Consider the following 18,488-nt stretch of genomic DNA (forward strand, 5'->3'; position numbering starts at 1 on the left):
AATACCTAGGAATAAACGTACCTAAAGAAGTAAAGGACCTGTACTCAGAAAACTATAAGACACTGGTGAAAGAAACCAAAGATGATACAGAAGGTGTTTTTGGATGGGAAGAATCAATATTGTGAAAATGACTATACTACCCAAAGCAATCTACATATACAATACAATCCCTATAACAGTATCTTTCTGAAAATGTTACCCATTGCCATGCAAGGCAGTAAATTAATTTCCTGTTTTATCTGCTTGTTAGTGCATACATTCTTTCTTTTAGACATTTTTACTAGTGGTCTGAAGATGTGAAACACCCCCATACACATATCTATTTAAATATATCCTATACAAAATGAATATGGGCTGAATATGTTAGGGCTGAATATGTTTTAGATTAAAAAATTTCATAAGCAGACCCTTCACTAAGCACACAGAGTTAAGAAACTACATGTTAGTCCCTAAGGTACTATGGATTTTAAAGGAATAATTATTTTTGTTATAAGGTATTTTTAGTCAATAAAGAGTAGATCTTATAGGACAACAGTTTATACTAGTTTTTCATTTCTTTAGGACTTACTATATGACAAGCAACCCTCTAAACACTCCACATACTTTAGGTTATATAGTTCTCATTACAACCTTGTGAGTAGAAAGACATTGGAGTCCAAGACCTTCAACAGCTGGCACTGGGTTACACAACTGTAAGAGGCAGGGTAAATTTCTATTCTAGATCTCTTTGAATCCTACTAAAATGAAAGTCTGATGGTTGGGGCATGTAGAAGGGAGGCTCAAGTATATGTGTATCAGTTCAGTTCAGTCGCTCAGTTGTGTCTTTGCGACCCCCTGAATCACAGCACGCCAGGCCTCCCTGTCCATCACCAACTCCTGGTGTTCACTCAAACTCATGTCCATCGAGTCGGTGATGCCATTCAGCCATCTCATCCTCTGTAGTCCCGTTCTCCTCCTGCCCCCAATCCCTCCCAGCATCAGGGTCTTTTCCAATGGGTCAACTCTTCACATGAGGTGGAGTTTCAGCTTCAACATCAGTCCTTCCAATGAACACCCAGGACTGATCTCCTTTAGGATGCACTGGTTGGATCTTCTTCCAGTCCAAGGGACTCTCAAGAGTCTTCTCCAACACCACAGTTCAAAAGCATCAATTCTTCAGTGCTCAGCTTTCTTACAGTCCAACTCTCACATCCATACATGACCACTGGAAAAACCATAGCCTTGACTAGACGGACCTTTGTTGGCAAAGTAATATCTCTGCTTTTCTATATGCTATCTAGGTTGGTCATAACTTTTCTTCCAAGGAGTAAGCATCTTTTAATTTCATGGCTGCAGTCACCATATGCAGTGATTTTGGAGCCCTAAGAAGTAAAGTCTCTCACTGTTTCCACTGTTTCCCCATCTATTTCCCATGAAGTGATGGGACTGGATGCCATGATCTTCGTTTTCTGAATGTTGAGCTTTAAGCCAACTTTTTCACTCTCCTCTTTCACTTTCATCAAGAGGCTTTTTAGTTCCTCTTTACTTTTTGCCATAAGGATGGTGTCATCTGCATATCTGAAGTTATTGATATTTCTCCCGGCAATCTTGATTCCAGCTTGTGCTTCTTCCAGCCCAGTGTTTCTCTAGATGTGCTCTGCATATAAGTTAAATTAGCAGGGTGACAATATACAGCCTTGACATACTCCTTTTCCTATTTGGAACTAGTCTGTTGTTCCATGTCCAGTTCTAACTGTTGCTTCCCTACCTGCATATAGGTTTCTCAAGAGGCGGGTCAGACGGTCTGGTATGCCCATCGTTTTCAGAATTTTCCACAGTTTCTTGTGATCCACACAGTCAAAGGCTTTGGCATAGTCAATAAAGCAGAAATAGATGTTTTTCTGGAACTCTCTTGCTTTTTCCATGATCCAGCAGATGTTGGCAATTTGATCTCTGGTTCCTCTGCCTTTGCTAAAACCAGCTTGAACATCTGGAAGTTCACGGTTCACATATTGTTGAAGCCTGGCTTGGAGACTTTTGAGCATTACTTTACTAGTGTGTGAGATGAGTGCAATTGTGTGGTAGTTTGAGCATTGTTTGGCTTTGCCTTTCTTTGGGATTGGAATGAAAACTGACCTTTTCCAGTCCTGTGGCCACTGCTGAGTTTTCCAAATGTGCTGGCATATTGAGTGCAGCACTTCCACAGCATCATCTTTCAGGATTTGAAATAGCTCAACTGGAATTCCATCACCTCCACTAGCTTTGTTCGTGGTGATGCTCTCTAAGGCCCACTTGACTTCACATTCCAAGATGTCTTGCTTTAGGTGAGTGACCACACCATCATGATTATCTGGGTCATGAAGCTCTTTTTTGTATAGTTCTTCTGTGTCTTCTTATCACCTCTTAATATCTTCTGCTTCTGTTAGGTCCATACCATTTCTGTCCTTTATCAAGCCCATCTTTGCATGAAATGTTCCCTTGATATCTCTAATTTTCTTGAAGAGGTCTCTAGTCTTTCCCATTCTGTTGTTTTCCTCTATTTCTTTGCATTGGTCGCTGAAGAAGGCTTTCTTATCTCTTATTGCTATTCTTTGGAACTCTGCATTCAGATATTTATATCTTTCCTTTTCTCTGCTTTTCACTTCTCTTCTTTTCACAGCTATTTGTAAGGCCTCCTCAGACAGCCATTTTGCTTTTTTGCTTTTCTTTTCCATGGGGATGGTCTTGATCCCTGTCTCCTGTACAGTGTCACAAACCCCCGTCCATAGTTCATCAGGCACTCTGTCTATCAGATCTAGTCCCTTAAATCTATTTCTCACTTCCACTGTATAATCATAAGGGATTTGATTTAGGTCATACCTGAATGGTCTAGTGGTTTTCCCCACTTTCTTCAATTTAAGTCTGAATTTGCTAATTCACTATATTACAGCAGAAACCAAAACAATGTTGTAAAGCAATTATCCTCCAAATAAAATAAATAAATGAAAGTCTGAGTACAGAAATAGCATTTAGAATCAAATCCCATACCAGCCAGAGAAGCTCAGAGGGCTCAAACATACCATGTATACCCCAGGACCCAGAGACCCCACAGAGACTGAGACAGAACTGTGTTTGGGTGTCTCCAGAGGAGGTACAGGTCAGAATTGGATTGCTTCAGGGTCAGGGGCTCTGGTTGCAGTAGACCTGGGTATGGCATAAGCCCTTTGGGAGGAGGTCACCATTAACCCACCATAGAGTCGCTAGAACTTACACAGGACTGGAGAAACAGACACTCGAAGGCCACAAACAGAACCTTGTGTGCACCAGGACCCAGGGGAAAGGAGCAGTGACCCCACAAGAGACTAACCCAGACTTGCCCATAGTGTCCAGGAGTCTCTGGTGGAGGCATGGGTCAGCGGTGGCCCAGTGCAGGGTTGGGGACACTGAGTATAGCAGTGCATGCATGGGACCTTTTCATTACCTCCACCATAGTTTGGCCTCAGGTCAAATAATACCAACAAAGGTCCATCTAGTCAAAGCTATGTTTTTCCAGTAGTCATGTATGGATGTGAGAGTTGGACTATAAAGAAAGCTGAGCACCGAAGAATTGATGCTTTTGAACTGTGGTGTTGGAGAAGACTCTTGAGAGTCCCTTGGACTGCAGGAGATCCAACCAGTCCATCCTAAAGCAAATCAGTCTGAATATTCACTGGAAGGACTGATGCTAAAGCTGAAACTCCAATACTTTGGCCACCTGATGCGAAGAACTGACTCATTTGAAAAGACCCTGATGCTGGGAAAGATTGAAGGCGGGATGAGAAGGTGACAACACAGGATGAAATGGTTGGATGGCATCACCGACTCAAGGGACATGAATTTTAGTAAATTCCAGGAGTTGGTGAGGGCCAGGGAAGCCTGGAGTGCTGCAGTCCATGGGGTTTCAAAGAGTTGGACACAACTGAGCGACTGAACTGAATTCAACTGAGTACAGAAAAAAACAGGAGTAAAACAATTCTTGGAGAAATATTGTGACGTAAATTCACAATTTGGGGCTTAGTGTTGAAAGTGAGCTGTTCCATGTTCTGTCTTCAACAATATAAGAGAAAAAGCCTGCAACAAGTAAGCCCACTAGTATTTCATGTAAATACCCCCTGCCTTATGTCAAAACTGTTTTTTCAAGAGCTACAGAAATTTTCCTTTAAATTAAAAACAAACTCAAGATTTTAAATGATTGTTTCCCATTGTATTGTTTCTTTCCTGTCTCTGTTTTTTGACCTAGAATGTAGAGTTCATAGTGGGAAAAGGAAGGGCATGATCATTCATCTCCATTAACAGCCTTGAGTGGTTTCTATGATCTAATCATCTGTGAGTCAAGAGACATGTAAATGCTCATGTAGTTAGAGGAACTATTCATCCACACTGGACTTTTACTTAAGCTCTGTCTACATCCTTCATAGTCATGTTTCAGAGAATGTCTCATTAACTGAGCAGATCTTTGAAAACTATACTCTTTCTTTGAAAAAAACCTCTTATTGGATTTATGCCAACAAAAAGCCGAACCCATTCTTTAATAGTTTAGTATTGGGGAGAACGTAAGGAATTACTGTTATGTTCTAAATTCATTTTTGATACCATGGTATCTTACAGCAGAGTCAACCAGATTGCATTCACAGTGGAACCAAAACCTGTCATTTTTCAGATGTTCAAATTCACTGCAGAGATGAAAGCAAGAATGACCCAAGTGCAGATAACAACTCTTTATTTCATCAGTTTCAGTCCATTATTGTCTGTGTCCTACTCATATATTTGGTCTTAAGAAAATCTGAGCACCGCAGAATTAATGCTTTTGAACTGTGGTGGTGGAGAAGCCTCTTGAGAGTCCCTTGGACTGCAAGGAGATCAAACTAGTCAATCCTGTAGAAAATCAACCCTGAATATTCACTGGAAGGACTGATGCTGAAGCTGAAACTCAAATACTTTGGCCACCTAGTGAGAGGAGCTGACTCATTGGAAAAGACCCTGATGCTGGGAAAGATTGAAGGGAGGAGGAGAAGGGGATGAGAGGTTGGATGGTATCACCAACTTGATGGACAGAAGTTTGAGCAAGCTCTGGAAGTTGGTGATAGACAGGAAAACCTGGCGTGCTGCAGTTCATGGGGTTGCAAAGAGTTGGACATGACTGACTGACTGAACTGAGCTGAAGATAATCTTAAATATATCTTCCTCTTGATCATTCTTTTTTCCTTGTTATTAGTCATCTTGTTTTCCAAAATATGGTGCTATAGGAGAAAATTTTACTTCATGGAGAGTGAGTAAGGAGATTGTTTTTATGACTATTGTACTGTGCCCACCTGACAATTTTTACCCGTTATCAATGAAGTTAACTGAAGTGTATGAGTGGATTGTCTGAGAATTTCATGACCTCTCTCCCTTGGGTGAGCAAATGAAGGATGCAGTATCATCTCTTTTGTAAAAATCAAACTTTTTCCCCCATAACCATGAGTTCACTTACATTTGCAGGCATCTGGGGCAGAGAAAGGTCTTCGGAGGTCCCAGTAGAAGCCTGGCTTACATCGCTGGCAGTGTTGACCTTCTGTGTTGTGCTGACAGTCATTGCAGACACCGCCACTACGATTCCCTGATGCCTCCCACACATTAATGTCAAAGTGACAGGCATCAGCATGTCCATTGCACTTGCAGGCTGGGGGAAAGAAGGATCAGAGGAAAGCAAAGAATTAAAAATAAAATGACAGTTTCTCTAGTATTCAGGCAGTTACGAGTAGGGTAAGCGGACTGCTAATTTTTTAAAAAAATAGTTTTTTCAGATTCATAAGTAGAAAACAGACTTGTGGTTGCCAAGGTGGTGCGAGGATGGGGAAAGGATAGAGTGGGAGTTTGGGGTTCAGTTCAGTTCAGTCGCTCAGTTGTGTCCAACTCTTTGCGACCCCATGAGTCGCAGCACGCCAGGCCTCCCTGTCCATCACCATCTACCGGAGTTCACTCAGACTCATGTCCATTGAGTCAGAGATGCCATCCAGCCATCTCATCCTTGGTCGTCCCCTTCTCCTCCTGCCCCCAATCCCTCCCAGCATCAGAGTCTTTTCCAATGAGTCAACTCTTCGCATGAGGTGGCCAAAGTACTGGAGCTTTAGCTTTAGCATCATTCCTTCCAAAGAAATCCCAGGGTTGATCTCCTTCAGAATGGACTGGTTGGATCTCCTTGCAGTCCAAGGGACTCTCAAGAGTCTTCTCCAACACCACAAAAGCATCAATTCTTCAGTGCTCAGCCTTCTTCACAGTCCAACTCTCACATCCATACATGACCACAGGAAAAACCATAGCCTTGACTAGATGGACCTTAGTCGGCAAAGTAATGTCTCTGCTTTTGAATATACTATCTAGGTTGGTCATAACTTTTCTTCCAAGGAGTAAGCGTCTTTTAATTTCATGGCTGCAGTCACCATATGCAGTGATGAGCCCCCAAAAAATAAAGTCTGACACTCTTTCCACTGTTTGCCCATCTATTTCCCATGAAGTGATGGGACCGGTTGCCATGGTCTTCGTTTTCTGAATGTTGAGCTTTAAGCCAACTTTTTTGCTCTCCTCTTTCACTTTCATCAAGAGGCTTTTTAGTTCCTCTTCACTTTCTGCCATAAGGGTGGTGTCATCTGCATATCTGAGGTTATTGATATTTCTCCCGGCAATCTTGATTCCAGCTTGTGTTTCTTCCAGTCCAGCGTTTCTCATGGTGTACTCTGCATAGAAGTTAAATAAGCAGGGTGACAATATACAGCCTTGACGTACTCCTTTTCCTATTTGGAACCAGTCTGTTGTTCCATGTCCAGTTCTAACTGTTGCTTCCTGACCTGCTCACAGGTTTCTCAAGAGGCAGGTCAGGTGGTCTGGTATTCCCATCTCTTGAAGAATTTTCCACAGTTTCTTGTGATCCACACAGTCAAAGGCTTTGGCATAGTCAATAAAGCAGAAATAGATGTTTTTCTGGAACTCTTGCTTTTTCAATGATCCAGCGGATGTTGGCAATTTGATCTCTGGTTCCTCTGCCTTTTCTAAAACCAGCTTGAACATCAGGGAGTTCACGGTTCACGTATTGCTGAAGCCTGGCTTGGAGATTTTTGAGCATTACTTTACTAGCATGTGAGATGAGTGCAATTGTGTAGTGGTTTGAGCATTCTTTTGCATTGCCTTTCTTTGGAATTGGAATGAAAACTGACCTTTTCCAGTCCTGTGGCCACTGCTGAGTTTTCCAAATGTGCTGGCATATTGAGTGCAGCACTTTGACAGCATCATCTTTCAGGATTTGAAATAGCTCAACTGGAATTCCATCACCTCCACTAGCTTTGTTCGTAGTGATGCCTTCTAAGGCCCACTTGACTTCACATTCCAAGATATCTGGCTCTAGGTTAGTGATCACACCATCATGATTATCTGGGTCGTGAAGATCTTTTTTGTACAGTTCTTCCGTGTATTCTTGCCACCTCTTCTTAATATCTTCTGCTTCTGTTAGGTCCATACCATTTCTGTCCTTTATCAAGGCCATCTTTGCATGAAATGTTCCCTTGGTATCTCTAATTTTCTTGAAGAGGTCTCTAGTCTTTCCCATTCTGTTCTTTTCCTCTATTTCTTTACATTGATCACTGAAGAAGGCTTTCTTATCTCTTCTTGCTATTCTTTGGAACTCTGCATTCAGATGCTTATATCTTTCCTTTTCTCCTTTGCTTTTTGCCTCTATTCTTTTCACAGCTATTTGTAAGGCCTCCCCAGACAGCCATTTTGCTTTTTTGCATTTTTTTTCCATGGGGATGGTCTTGATCCCTGTCTCCTATACAATGTCACGAACCTCATTCCATAGTTCATCAGGCACTCTATCTATCAGATCTAGGCCCTTAAATCTATTTCTCACTTCCACTGTATAATCATAAGGGATTTGATTTGGGGTTAGCAGATGCAAACTATTATATATAGAATGGATAAACAATGAGGTTCTACTGTAATAGCACAGGGAACTACATTCAATAAACTGTGATAAACCATAATGGAAAAGAATATGGAAAAAAGAATACATGTGGTGTGTGTGTGTGTGTGTGTGTGTGTGTGTGTGTGTGTGTGTGAAGTTACTTCAGTGTTGTCCGACTCTTTCGTCCCTTAAAGACTGTAGCCTGCCAGATTCCTCTGTCCATGGGATTCCCCAGGTAAGAATACTGGGATGGGTTGCCATTTCCTCCTATAGGGGATCTTCCTGACACAGGGATCAAACCTGTGTCTCTTATGCACTGGCAGGCGAGTTTTTTACCACTAATGCCACCTGGGAAGCCCTATGTATGTATAATTGAATCACTCTGCAGAAATTACCACAACATTGTAAATCAATTGTACTTCATTTTTTAAATTTAGTTTTTTGAATAGTATACATTTTCACAATACAGTCAAAACAGTGTAAGAAGGTTTATATATTAAGAACTCTAGTCTCCCCATCCCTATTCACCCTGTTTCCTCTGGCCCTCAGTAGTTTCTTTCCTTTCTTCCTTCCTTTTCTTTCATCCTTCTCTCCCTCCCACGTTCCTTCAAACCCCTTCAAAGGAAACTTCTGGTGCACAGGGGTTAGTAACTTGGCAGATAGATTGATTTGCCTTTCATGAAGTACCGTTCTTCAGTTATTGTACTGGTGAGTATGAGGTGGTCTCCTAAAGAGGCCTTAATTTTCTTATGGGAGAGGTTTGCAGTTTCTTATGTAACAGATTCTCAAAGTCATTTCTAAGATTATAGTCAGTAGCACCAAGTGACAAGTCTCTGTGTTCTATATGTATTTAGATATGCAGCTGGTTTCTGTGGAAAGGGCCATAATGGCACTCTAGGAATTTGGGAGAAATTCTTTAGATTCTCTTGATTGATTTAGAATAAGGATCCGGACTTTTTCCTGGAGGTCAGCTGTATTTGAAAATGTTTTTGCTATTGTTTTTCATTGTTTCCTTGATGTGTTACGATATTTTGACCAGATTCATAGTCTTTAAAAAGCATACTATAAGATAATTTAAGATTTATGCTTAGAGGAAATCCTGTACATTTCCGTGAAACTAAAACAAATCAGTTATGATGCCAAACTATGTATGGGAAGAGACTTCTCACAATTTTACCCACTGTATTTGCCTTTAAATCCTAGTAAAATTGAAGTTTGTTAGTGTAAACATTGTTATGGGCATGTGCATTTCTCTGTGCCTCTATCTTTCTATTTCATGTGTGCTTCATTTTTAATTGCAAAGAAAAAAAAAACGGTTCACATTCCCATATTTTTTACTCTTCTATCTAATCTCTAACCTCAAACCCAAAGTTAGCCATGACAGTGTTAGTCTCATTCTTGATGAACTGACATAGTTTCAAATCTAATTTGTTTTTAAAAGTATAAGTGAAGAGACAGGCATTATGGTATTCTAGAAAAAAAGTATTTAATTTGGAGTCTGAAAACTAGGGATCAAGTCCTGACTCTATCATTTACTAACTTTGGCAAGATACTTCAAATTTTATTGGACCTCAGTTTACTGATCTCTAATATGGGATTAACACCACTTACTTTATAGGGTTGTTTTGAGCTGAATTCAAGATACCTATTTTCATTATTATAATTCAGTATCTGTGAACTCTAAACCTCAGTTGCTCTGTGTCTGGACATGTTTTTATTATGTCAAACTCTCAAGAAGGGTGCTCAGGTTCAACATAGAGTCCCAGCAACACATTTTTGGCAAAATAGTCATATCAGCGACTTTGCAAGCAGTAATTATTTCCAATGGCTGAAGTCACAGAGGGCAGTGATATGGGCTATGTTTGTGTAGGTTAGCATCTGTCACCTACCACGTATTGTGTTTCTCAAGACAACAAACGAGAAGTCTACAGATGTTTACATGACAAAGAAGGCTTCTGAGTCTGTGGACTTGGTACTTACTTCTGCACTCATTTGGAGACCCTGTTTTTCCATCAGCTGCCTCCCAGGGGCGATCATTATATAAAGGTGCACAGTGTTGGCAGTGGGTGCCCGCTGTGTTGTGCTTACACATACACTTTCCATGGACCTGCAAAGAAAAGTAAGAGCTGAGAGCGCAAGCAACTCTAGGAAAGAACGTTCTTCCCACAACCTCATCTCATTCATTGGCTTTAGCCATATGACATTCATTCACTTGAAGATGTTAGTCATCAAGATGAGAGATCCTTTCTTTGGTTTGTCTTTGCTGTTAATTCAAAAAACTGCAAAATATATACTTTCTTGACAGCAGGATACATGATCCAAATAAGCAATTCTGAGATAATTGCTAAGCATTTACTTAAAGTTTTAATACCTCAATTTTTTTTTATTCTTTACACAAAAGTAATACATCTTCAATACAGAAAATTTAGATCTTTCCATGTCATTAAATGTTTTTGTACAACACCCATTTTAATGATTTCCGTGTACAATATATAGTTTATTTGACCAATCACCTATTTTTGGTTATTTAGGCTTTTAAATATTTTTATACAGTATATTTTAATTCTATAATTAATATCCTTGTAGCTATTGTGTACCTTTTCATTTATTTGAAATGTGTTTTCTAGAAGTAAAGTTGAACAGTCATCATCTGTATATTTTTTAAGGCTTTGAAGACATTTTGTCATAATACTGGGCATTTTCTTTTAATCCCATAATTCAGAGTAGCTGAGGGTTTTAAAAATAGTATTTCTCCCAAGGAAAAATATTTTAGTGGAATTGTTGCAAGAAAGGAGGGCCCTTCCAGGGCCCAAAACTGGGCTCTTGTCTAACACTCGGAAATGAATTGTCCAAGGAGACACATGTGCTGACAGAGCAAGAGATTTTATTGGGAAAGGGTGCCCGGGTGGAGAGCAGTAGGGTAAGGGAACCCAGGAGAACAGCTCTGCCACATGGCTCACAGTCTCGGGTTTTATGGTGATGGGATTAGTTTCCCGGTTGTCTTTAGCCAATCATTCTGACTCAAGAGTCCTTCTTGGTGGTGCATGCCTTGTTCAGCCAAAATGGATGCCAGAGAGAAGGATTCTGGGAGGTGGTCAGACCTGTGGTGTCTCCTTTTGACCTTTCCCGAACTCTTCTGGTTGGTGGAGGCTTATTAGTTCTCTGTTCTTTACCAGGACGTCCTGTCGTAAAACAACTTATGCAAATGGCTACTTTGGTGCCTGGCCAGGGTGGAAGGTTTCAATCAGTGTGCTTCCCCTAACAGAATTATTTGGGATCTGAGCATTTTATGAGAATTTTAATATTTTATATTATCTCATCAATAATTTCTAAAAATTAGTATTTGAGATCATCTGGAATAGTTCCTAATAACTAAGCTTGCCATGAATTCTAGTACCAAAATGAATTTATTGACACATGATGTCATGACTGTACAAACGAATGTTTTTTGAAGTAGCTCAGAGACAGAGTCCCAAACTTGGATCTATGAAGTGTTGTTTGTTTTTTCTTGAGAAACAGTATAAAAGATAAATCAATGCAGAGGTAATAAGTTATACCAACCATTTACAATTATTTAATGAATATCTACTAGAGAAAGTTGCTATATTAGGCAATGTTTGATACACAAAGCGTTACAAAACATGATTTCTGTCTTTAAGCAAAGTACAATGTAGCTGGATAAAAAAGATTTACATAGAAAAAAATTATTCATAAACAAGACAATAAATAAATACCTAAGAAATAAAATTATGTTGGAATTCAAAAGATGCAGAAATCACAGTAGATTAATAGTGACTGAGGACTTTATGAGAGAGACGGGTTTTTGAGATAGGCGTTGAAGTTGGGCAGTATTTCTGACAGGCAGAAGGAAAGAGAATTTCCAGGAAGAGGAAACAAAATTAACCAAGCTGTGGTTCTAAGAGGTTAGGGAAAATCTATGAACAAAGTTTATTTCAATACATCTGAAATATTCTGACTGCGATGATAAAGGAACTACTAAAAATGAGACGTACTTAGACCGGCCAGAAATAAAATTAAACTTCAGTTCAGTCAGTTCAGTCGCTCAGTCGTGTCCGACTCTCTTTGAGACCCCATGAATCGCAGCACGCCAGGCCTCCCTGTCCATCACCATCTTCCGGAGTTCACTCAGACTCACGTCCATTGAGTCAGTGATGCCATCCAGCCATCTCATCCTCTGTCGTCCCCTTCTTCTCCTGCCCCCAATCCCTCCCAGGATCAGAGTCTTTTCCAATGAGTCAACTCTTCACATGAAGTGGCCAAAGTACAGGAGTTTCAGCTTTAGCATCATTTCTATGAAAGAAATCCCAGGGCTGACCTCCTTCAGAATGGATTGGTTGGATCTCCTTGCAGTCCAAGGGACTCTCAAGAGTCTTCTCCAACACTACAGTTCAAAAGCATCAATTCTTCGGCGCTCAGCCTTCTTCACAGTCCAACTCTCACATCCATACATGACCACAGGAAAAACCACAGGCTTGACTAAACGGACCTTAGGGTTCAACAAATGTGGAAATAGCTACAACCAATACATTGAGGTACTACTGCTCAACCTAATTTAACACTTGAGAAAGTTGTGTTGTCTACCCAAGATCTCCTTTTTCTTTTCATTCTGTTGGAATATATTTCTTTGGTTCCACTCGTAGAGGCACTCTGGGAATAGCATATGCATTATCCAAGTGTGTTATGTGACTACTGTGGACCTTTATGTACACATAAAATTCAAGTTCAGGAATTATTCAGGGCTTGGAGGTCCACAGGCTACTTGTGGATGAATCACATGAGATCTAAGAGCCATCTTGCTAAAGTTAGTTTCTGTGTATTATAAACAAAGGTTTTTGTGCTTAATGAAAATGAACTATAGCTGTCCTTTTAGTTCTTAGGCATTAGCTAGGATATAGATTTTTTAAATGGTAGAATTGACTCGGAGTACAATATGTTACAAAAATTTTTGTTGATTTTCTTTATAGAAACTCAGCTAATATTATAGATTCAATGTATTGGTTTTGTTCTTGGAATGCCCAAGCATGAGGTGAATTATAGTTACCTTTTTTCTTGGTCTTTTCTTTGTGAAAAGACTTGTTTATACAACAAAGCTAGGACTTGTTTATACATAAAGTCCCATGGAATTGTTAGGAGTTTACTATACATAACTATTCACACATCTAGGTAAGAGCTAAAGACAACTTGCACTTAAATTTGGAGAGCTGCAGGGATTCAATGTTCACTACTCTATAAGAATGAGGTGTTTTCATCCTCGTTCCTGAATATCTAATTTTTCATATATTCTGGTAGAAATGCTCCAGTCCAACTGCTCTTTATTAAATCTTTTAAATTCAACATTCTTATCATCATGAAAAAAAATAGAAATTCTATCAAGTAACTTCCACAAGGTAAGATTCTTTTTCTTAATTGAAATATAGTTGATTTACAATGTTGTATTACTTTCTGCTATACAGCAAAGTAGTTCAGTTATACATATATGTATATATATACACCTTCTTTTTCATATTCTTTTCCATTATGATTTATCACAGGACCATGAATATAGTGCCCAGTGCTATAAAGTAGCTTCCTGTTTATCCCCCCTGTATATAATAGCTTGTATCTGCTAGCCCCAAACTGTCACTCCTTCCCTCCCCCACACCCACTTGGCATCCCAAGTCTGTTCTGTCTGTCTGTGAGTCTGTTTCTGTTTCATACATAAGTTCATTTGTGTTATATTTTTTTTAACTAAAAAATTTTTACTGGAGTATAGTTGATTTACAACATTGTGTTTCAGGTATACAGTAAAATGAATCAGTTATACATAGGTGTGTGTGTGTATATATATATATATATATATATATATATATATATATATATATATATATATATATATACACAGCATATATATATATATACCTCCAGCATTGCAAGCAGATTCTGCTACAAATTATTGCTACTTTTCTTTAGAGGAACTAAACTATCATTATAAGCCTCAGTTTATCAGGTTTGGTCTCGGAATGCCCAAGGCCTATATGTAATTTCACCCAACTCTGGTTAGTCCTGGTCCACAAATTCCAGGACTCAGGAGACCAAAGACACTTAGGGAACCTCATCAAACATTCACGTGCATCACAAGATGATGTGGACTGGTCAGTTCCCTCCGGAGTAGGGATCTCAGAGCACTTCCTTGCACCCACATGCAAGGATTGGGATGAACCTCCCGGGGTCTGAAAGATGCCAGCCCAGCAAATATTTCTGCACACAGAAAAAGTCAAGGAACTGTTATTTTGAGAATTACTAAAAATAGTTGTAAATCATTACCTAGACCATTTGAAACAAGAAATCCTTTCTCAGCGATACAACTGTTACTGTTCAAGCTTGAAAGATCACCCACTATTTGATGCTTGTGAAAAATGTGCAAGTGAAACTAGGTCTTCACTAGGGAAAAAAAAAAACAGAAAAAGGAAACTTCAGTAACAAGTTTAACAAAGCTCTTGTTTGGTACACAAACATAAACTAGATAAAGAGCAGGAAAATGGGATTATGTATTTAAGGCTTAGTTGAAGAAGAGTGGTATCTGGCTGTGTAACTGGGAAATGAGAATTCAACTTTAACAACAAATCTACAAACCCTAATTATACAAGAGTTATACCTTGGCATTTTGGATAGTTTATGAATTTCATAAACCCCTCCATTATACTGAGAGTACATTTCTCTGTTGATGTCAAAAGTTTCTTACTATACCCCATACAGTATGGGATATATGTAAGGGAATCATACAAACTTTGAATAAGAAATTTAAGGGATTACTAGAACAGCTTGCTCATGAATACCTGTATACTTTGGTGACAAATATGATATATTAGAGGTAAATAGACACAGAAGAGAAAATACTGCTCCTTCATATGTAAGGCTATAAGAATCTATGTCGGAACAAACTGAGGAAATTATTATCTTTCAAATTTGTCATTGTAAGATATCCATCTTGCTTAGAAAAGCTCATTTTTAATTGTTCTTTGGGGGCAGAAGGCCCTCTAGTAGTCAGCAAATGTAGACTTGAGGAAATTGTCAATGGCAGGAGGTTGTGAGAATCTGGCCATTGGCAATGTTGAGCATAAGGGTTGGACAATCGCTTATCAAAATAGTGTAGAATATTTAAACGTTAAATGGAAGCTTGGCTTTGACAACTTTTAAGGTCCTTCTAGTCTTAAGGTGATCAGTCCTGGGTGTTCTTTGGAAGGAATGATGCTAAAGCTGAAACTCCAGTACTTTGGCCACCACATGTGAAGAGTTGACTCACTGGAAAAGACTCTGATGTGGGGAGGGATTGGGGGCAGGAGGAAAAGGGAACGACAGAGGATGAGATGGCTGGATGGCATCACCGACTCGATGGACATGGGTTTGGGTGAACTCCGGGAGTTGGTGATGGACAGGGAGGCCTGGTGTGCTGCGATTCGTGGGGTTGCAAAGATCGGACACAACTGAGCAACTGAAATGAACTGAACTGAGTCTTAAGATTCTATGATTCTAAGGCCTGCCTCTGTGTATTGTGAATACTGCCTGGTTGGAGGCAACTACCCATAATCCTTTCTGAGCTACCAAATAAGCCTTAAATGTCATATAGCAGGTCCTATTACCATTTTACCAAGAGTGTTTCCAAATGATGTGAAAGTCAAATAAGGGAGAGTTAGGAGAATATCTCTCCTTTTTAGCAGGCACTACCTGATGTGGCAGAAATGAAAAAGTAAATGTTAATAGTCTGAAGATGGATTTGCATATGTCGATAATAACTATACCAAAACTAAAATAAGTTTCATTCTTTCTGATTTTTCTCCTACTGTTTTCCTCCTTCTGTACTGCATTTTCCCCATTGCTTATGAGAAAAGTAATCACAGACTGTCATTCTAGCACCTGCCTTCCAAATAAAGGTATATTTCGTCATCCACAGACATTCACCATAATGGAAACACCAAAGCAAATAATAAATATGGTTAAAGCTTTGGAAGACTCAAATTAACTGAATTCTTCTTTGAATGTCTGATAAAATTTGCTTCCCAGCTGCTCTCCAAGAAAGAAAGAACCAACTATTGCTCAAGTCCTACTAAAATTTATAATGAAAGTTAGTGGAAAAAAAAGATTTTACAGCCAAGTATTCAGAAATTCTTCCATTTCATCAATTAAGTACTTTCCTTGGGCTCCTGTGCCATTATTGTTTACATATATATGATTTTATTTTCTTTCTTTACCATTCAACTTTGAATTTCAATGGAAAATGAGTATCCTTTCATACCATCATTGGAATCTTAAAAAATATTTGTGAAAAGAGAATACAAACAGTGCCTATTCTATGATCCTAAGAAAACTGCCCACTTAAAGGCAGCTATGGCAATTCACAGACCTTCATTTAGCTCTGATAAATGATTTACAAAAGTGGAACAATGCTTTGCAGCAACTTTAGAAAAGATGTAAAGGCAAAAAACTGATTTAATTTCTAAAGAGATAGTATGTCCCTTTTAGAGAAAAGGATTAGCTTCCAAATGAATGAACTTCTTATGTATGAAAAGAGATAAATTCTAATAATGGGCTAGCCTGTTAGAACCTACTCCTCTTAAGCAGGACAAAAACAGGCACAACAATGCTACAGCACAAACCTTTGAATAGAAAGCATTGTGAGGAAAACATGTCTTTTCATTAACAAATAAAATCTTTCTCTACCCCTATTAAAGGTATGCATATTTCAGTTTAACAGAAGTGGGAGTTCTATGGTGAATATGTAGCACAATAATTGAGTTTGGTAAAAGGAGGCTTGAAACATAGTGTTAGAATGGAGTAAAATAAGTTAAAGACTGAATATTTCAAACCTTTGCCCAATAATATATATATTGCAGGATTGTAAGCAGTGGAAAGGCTCTACAATCTATTCTTTGGTCTATACTTGAACACCAGAGAAAACAGGTCTTGTAAGAAAGCATGAGCAATAAAATAGAGAGGTATAGAGCAGAAACAATTATGATTAAAGATTGAAAATCAGCCACAGGAGACATCTCTCTTCCCAGTCAGCCTGTTGCCTGAAATTCTTCCTATCAGGACTCATTCCTTTAGGCCCTGAATATCATGTTAGGTTCAAGAGCTCCCTACAAAAAGGGACTTAAGCTCAGAAAGCATAAATTCTTAAATTATTAGCAGAAAACATATCAGCAGGGATTATAACCATCTGTTCTCAATTCTAGAACTGTACTCAGAGTTGCCTTAAGAAGGAAGTAGCTTTCTGGTGGAGGGAAAGGGAATGTCTAAAGAAGAGAGGGAAGGAGCCAAAGATAAACTGTGCCTACTTCACTAAGGTGCCAAGAACCTTGCTCTGGCTGGCAAACCTGGAAAAAATGCATGGAGCCAATGCAAATTTCATAACAAAACTGCATTTAAGTATACTGTATGGTAATCACGTGTTTATATACATCTCTCTGATAGACTGTAAACTCTTGCAGGGAAGAAACAATGGCTTAAATTTCTTTGAATCCCCATTAACTGGCATATAATAGGTTTTCAATTGATATGTGTTAATTTTTTTCATTCAGCCAATATATATTCAATGGAACACGGAAAACCTTAGTTATTGAGTTTAGTTTTGGCTCAGGCGGTAAAGCGTCTGCCTACAATGCGGGAGACCTGGGTTCAATCCCTGGGTCAGGAAGATCCCCTGGAGAAGGAAATGGCAATCCACTCCAGTACTATTGCCTGAAAAATCCCATGGACAGAGGAGGCTTGCAGGCTACAGTCCATGGGGTCGCAAAGAGTCGGACACGACCGAGCGACTTCACTTTCACTTTCACTTTTCCATTTTCAAAACTTCTCAAGAAGAGAGGGTGCTAATTATTCATTTGAAGTGGGAATGGGATACTTTTGTTTGTCATCAGGCAGGATTTGGGGCAGAACAGGGTTGAAAGATATTCAGCTTTGTCCAGAGCACTTTTGGACAAGTCACACTGGTAAATATGATGCTATGTAGAGAGTTACTATAAGCCCAAGGCATAAGGTTAGTCAGGGAGGGAAATGAGAATAAAGATGAAGATGATTATGATAAATAATAAAAATAATAGTAGTAGTTAATATTGATTAGCACTTACTATGTACCAGGTGCTGTTCTAGGCACTGTATAAATATTAATTCATTGGATTTACATAAGAACCCATAGTATTTTAGTTGCTAAGTCATGTCCAACTCTTGCGACCCCATGGACTATAGCCCACCAGAATCCTCTGTCTATGGGATTTCCCAAGCAAGAATACTGGAGTGGGTTGCCACTTCCTTCTCCAGGGGATCTTCCCAACCCAGACACTAAACCCAGGTCTCCTATATTACAGGCAGCCTCCTGCATTGCAGGTGGATTCTTTACCAACTGTGCCACCAGGGAAGCCCCATAAGAACCCTATAAGGTAGGTGTAATTATTGCTGTGATTTTACAAATTAGAAAACTGAAGCTGAAAGAATTTAAGTAATTTACCCAAGAATTCTATAGCAGTCTGACTCCAGAGTCACCATCTTAACCCTTAAA

The 18,488-nt window shown here is 39.2% G+C and overlaps 1 protein-coding gene across 5 annotated transcripts in view; it reads right to left on the reverse strand.

Moving 5' to 3' along the window:
• The window catches only part of NTN4 (netrin 4), a 130,345-nt gene that overhangs the window by 48,800 nt on the left and 63,057 nt on the right, over window positions 1–18,488 (reverse strand). For all 5 annotated transcript variants that reach the window (XM_013963984.2, XM_013963986.2, XM_013963983.2 and 2 more), the window contains exons 4-5: window positions 9,914–10,040; window positions 5,471–5,659 (exon numbers count right to left, since the gene is read on the reverse strand). In XM_013963984.2, the coding sequence (XP_013819438.2) occupies window positions 5,471–5,659; window positions 9,914–10,040 (316 nt within the window). The remainder of the gene's footprint in view (window positions 1–5,470; window positions 5,660–9,913; window positions 10,041–18,488) is intronic.

The sequence above is a fragment of the Capra hircus genome, chromosome 5 (genome assembly GCF_001704415.2).
Source record: "Capra hircus breed San Clemente chromosome 5, ASM170441v1, whole genome shotgun sequence".
NCBI classification, from domain to species: Eukaryota; Metazoa; Chordata; class Mammalia; order Artiodactyla; family Bovidae; genus Capra; species Capra hircus.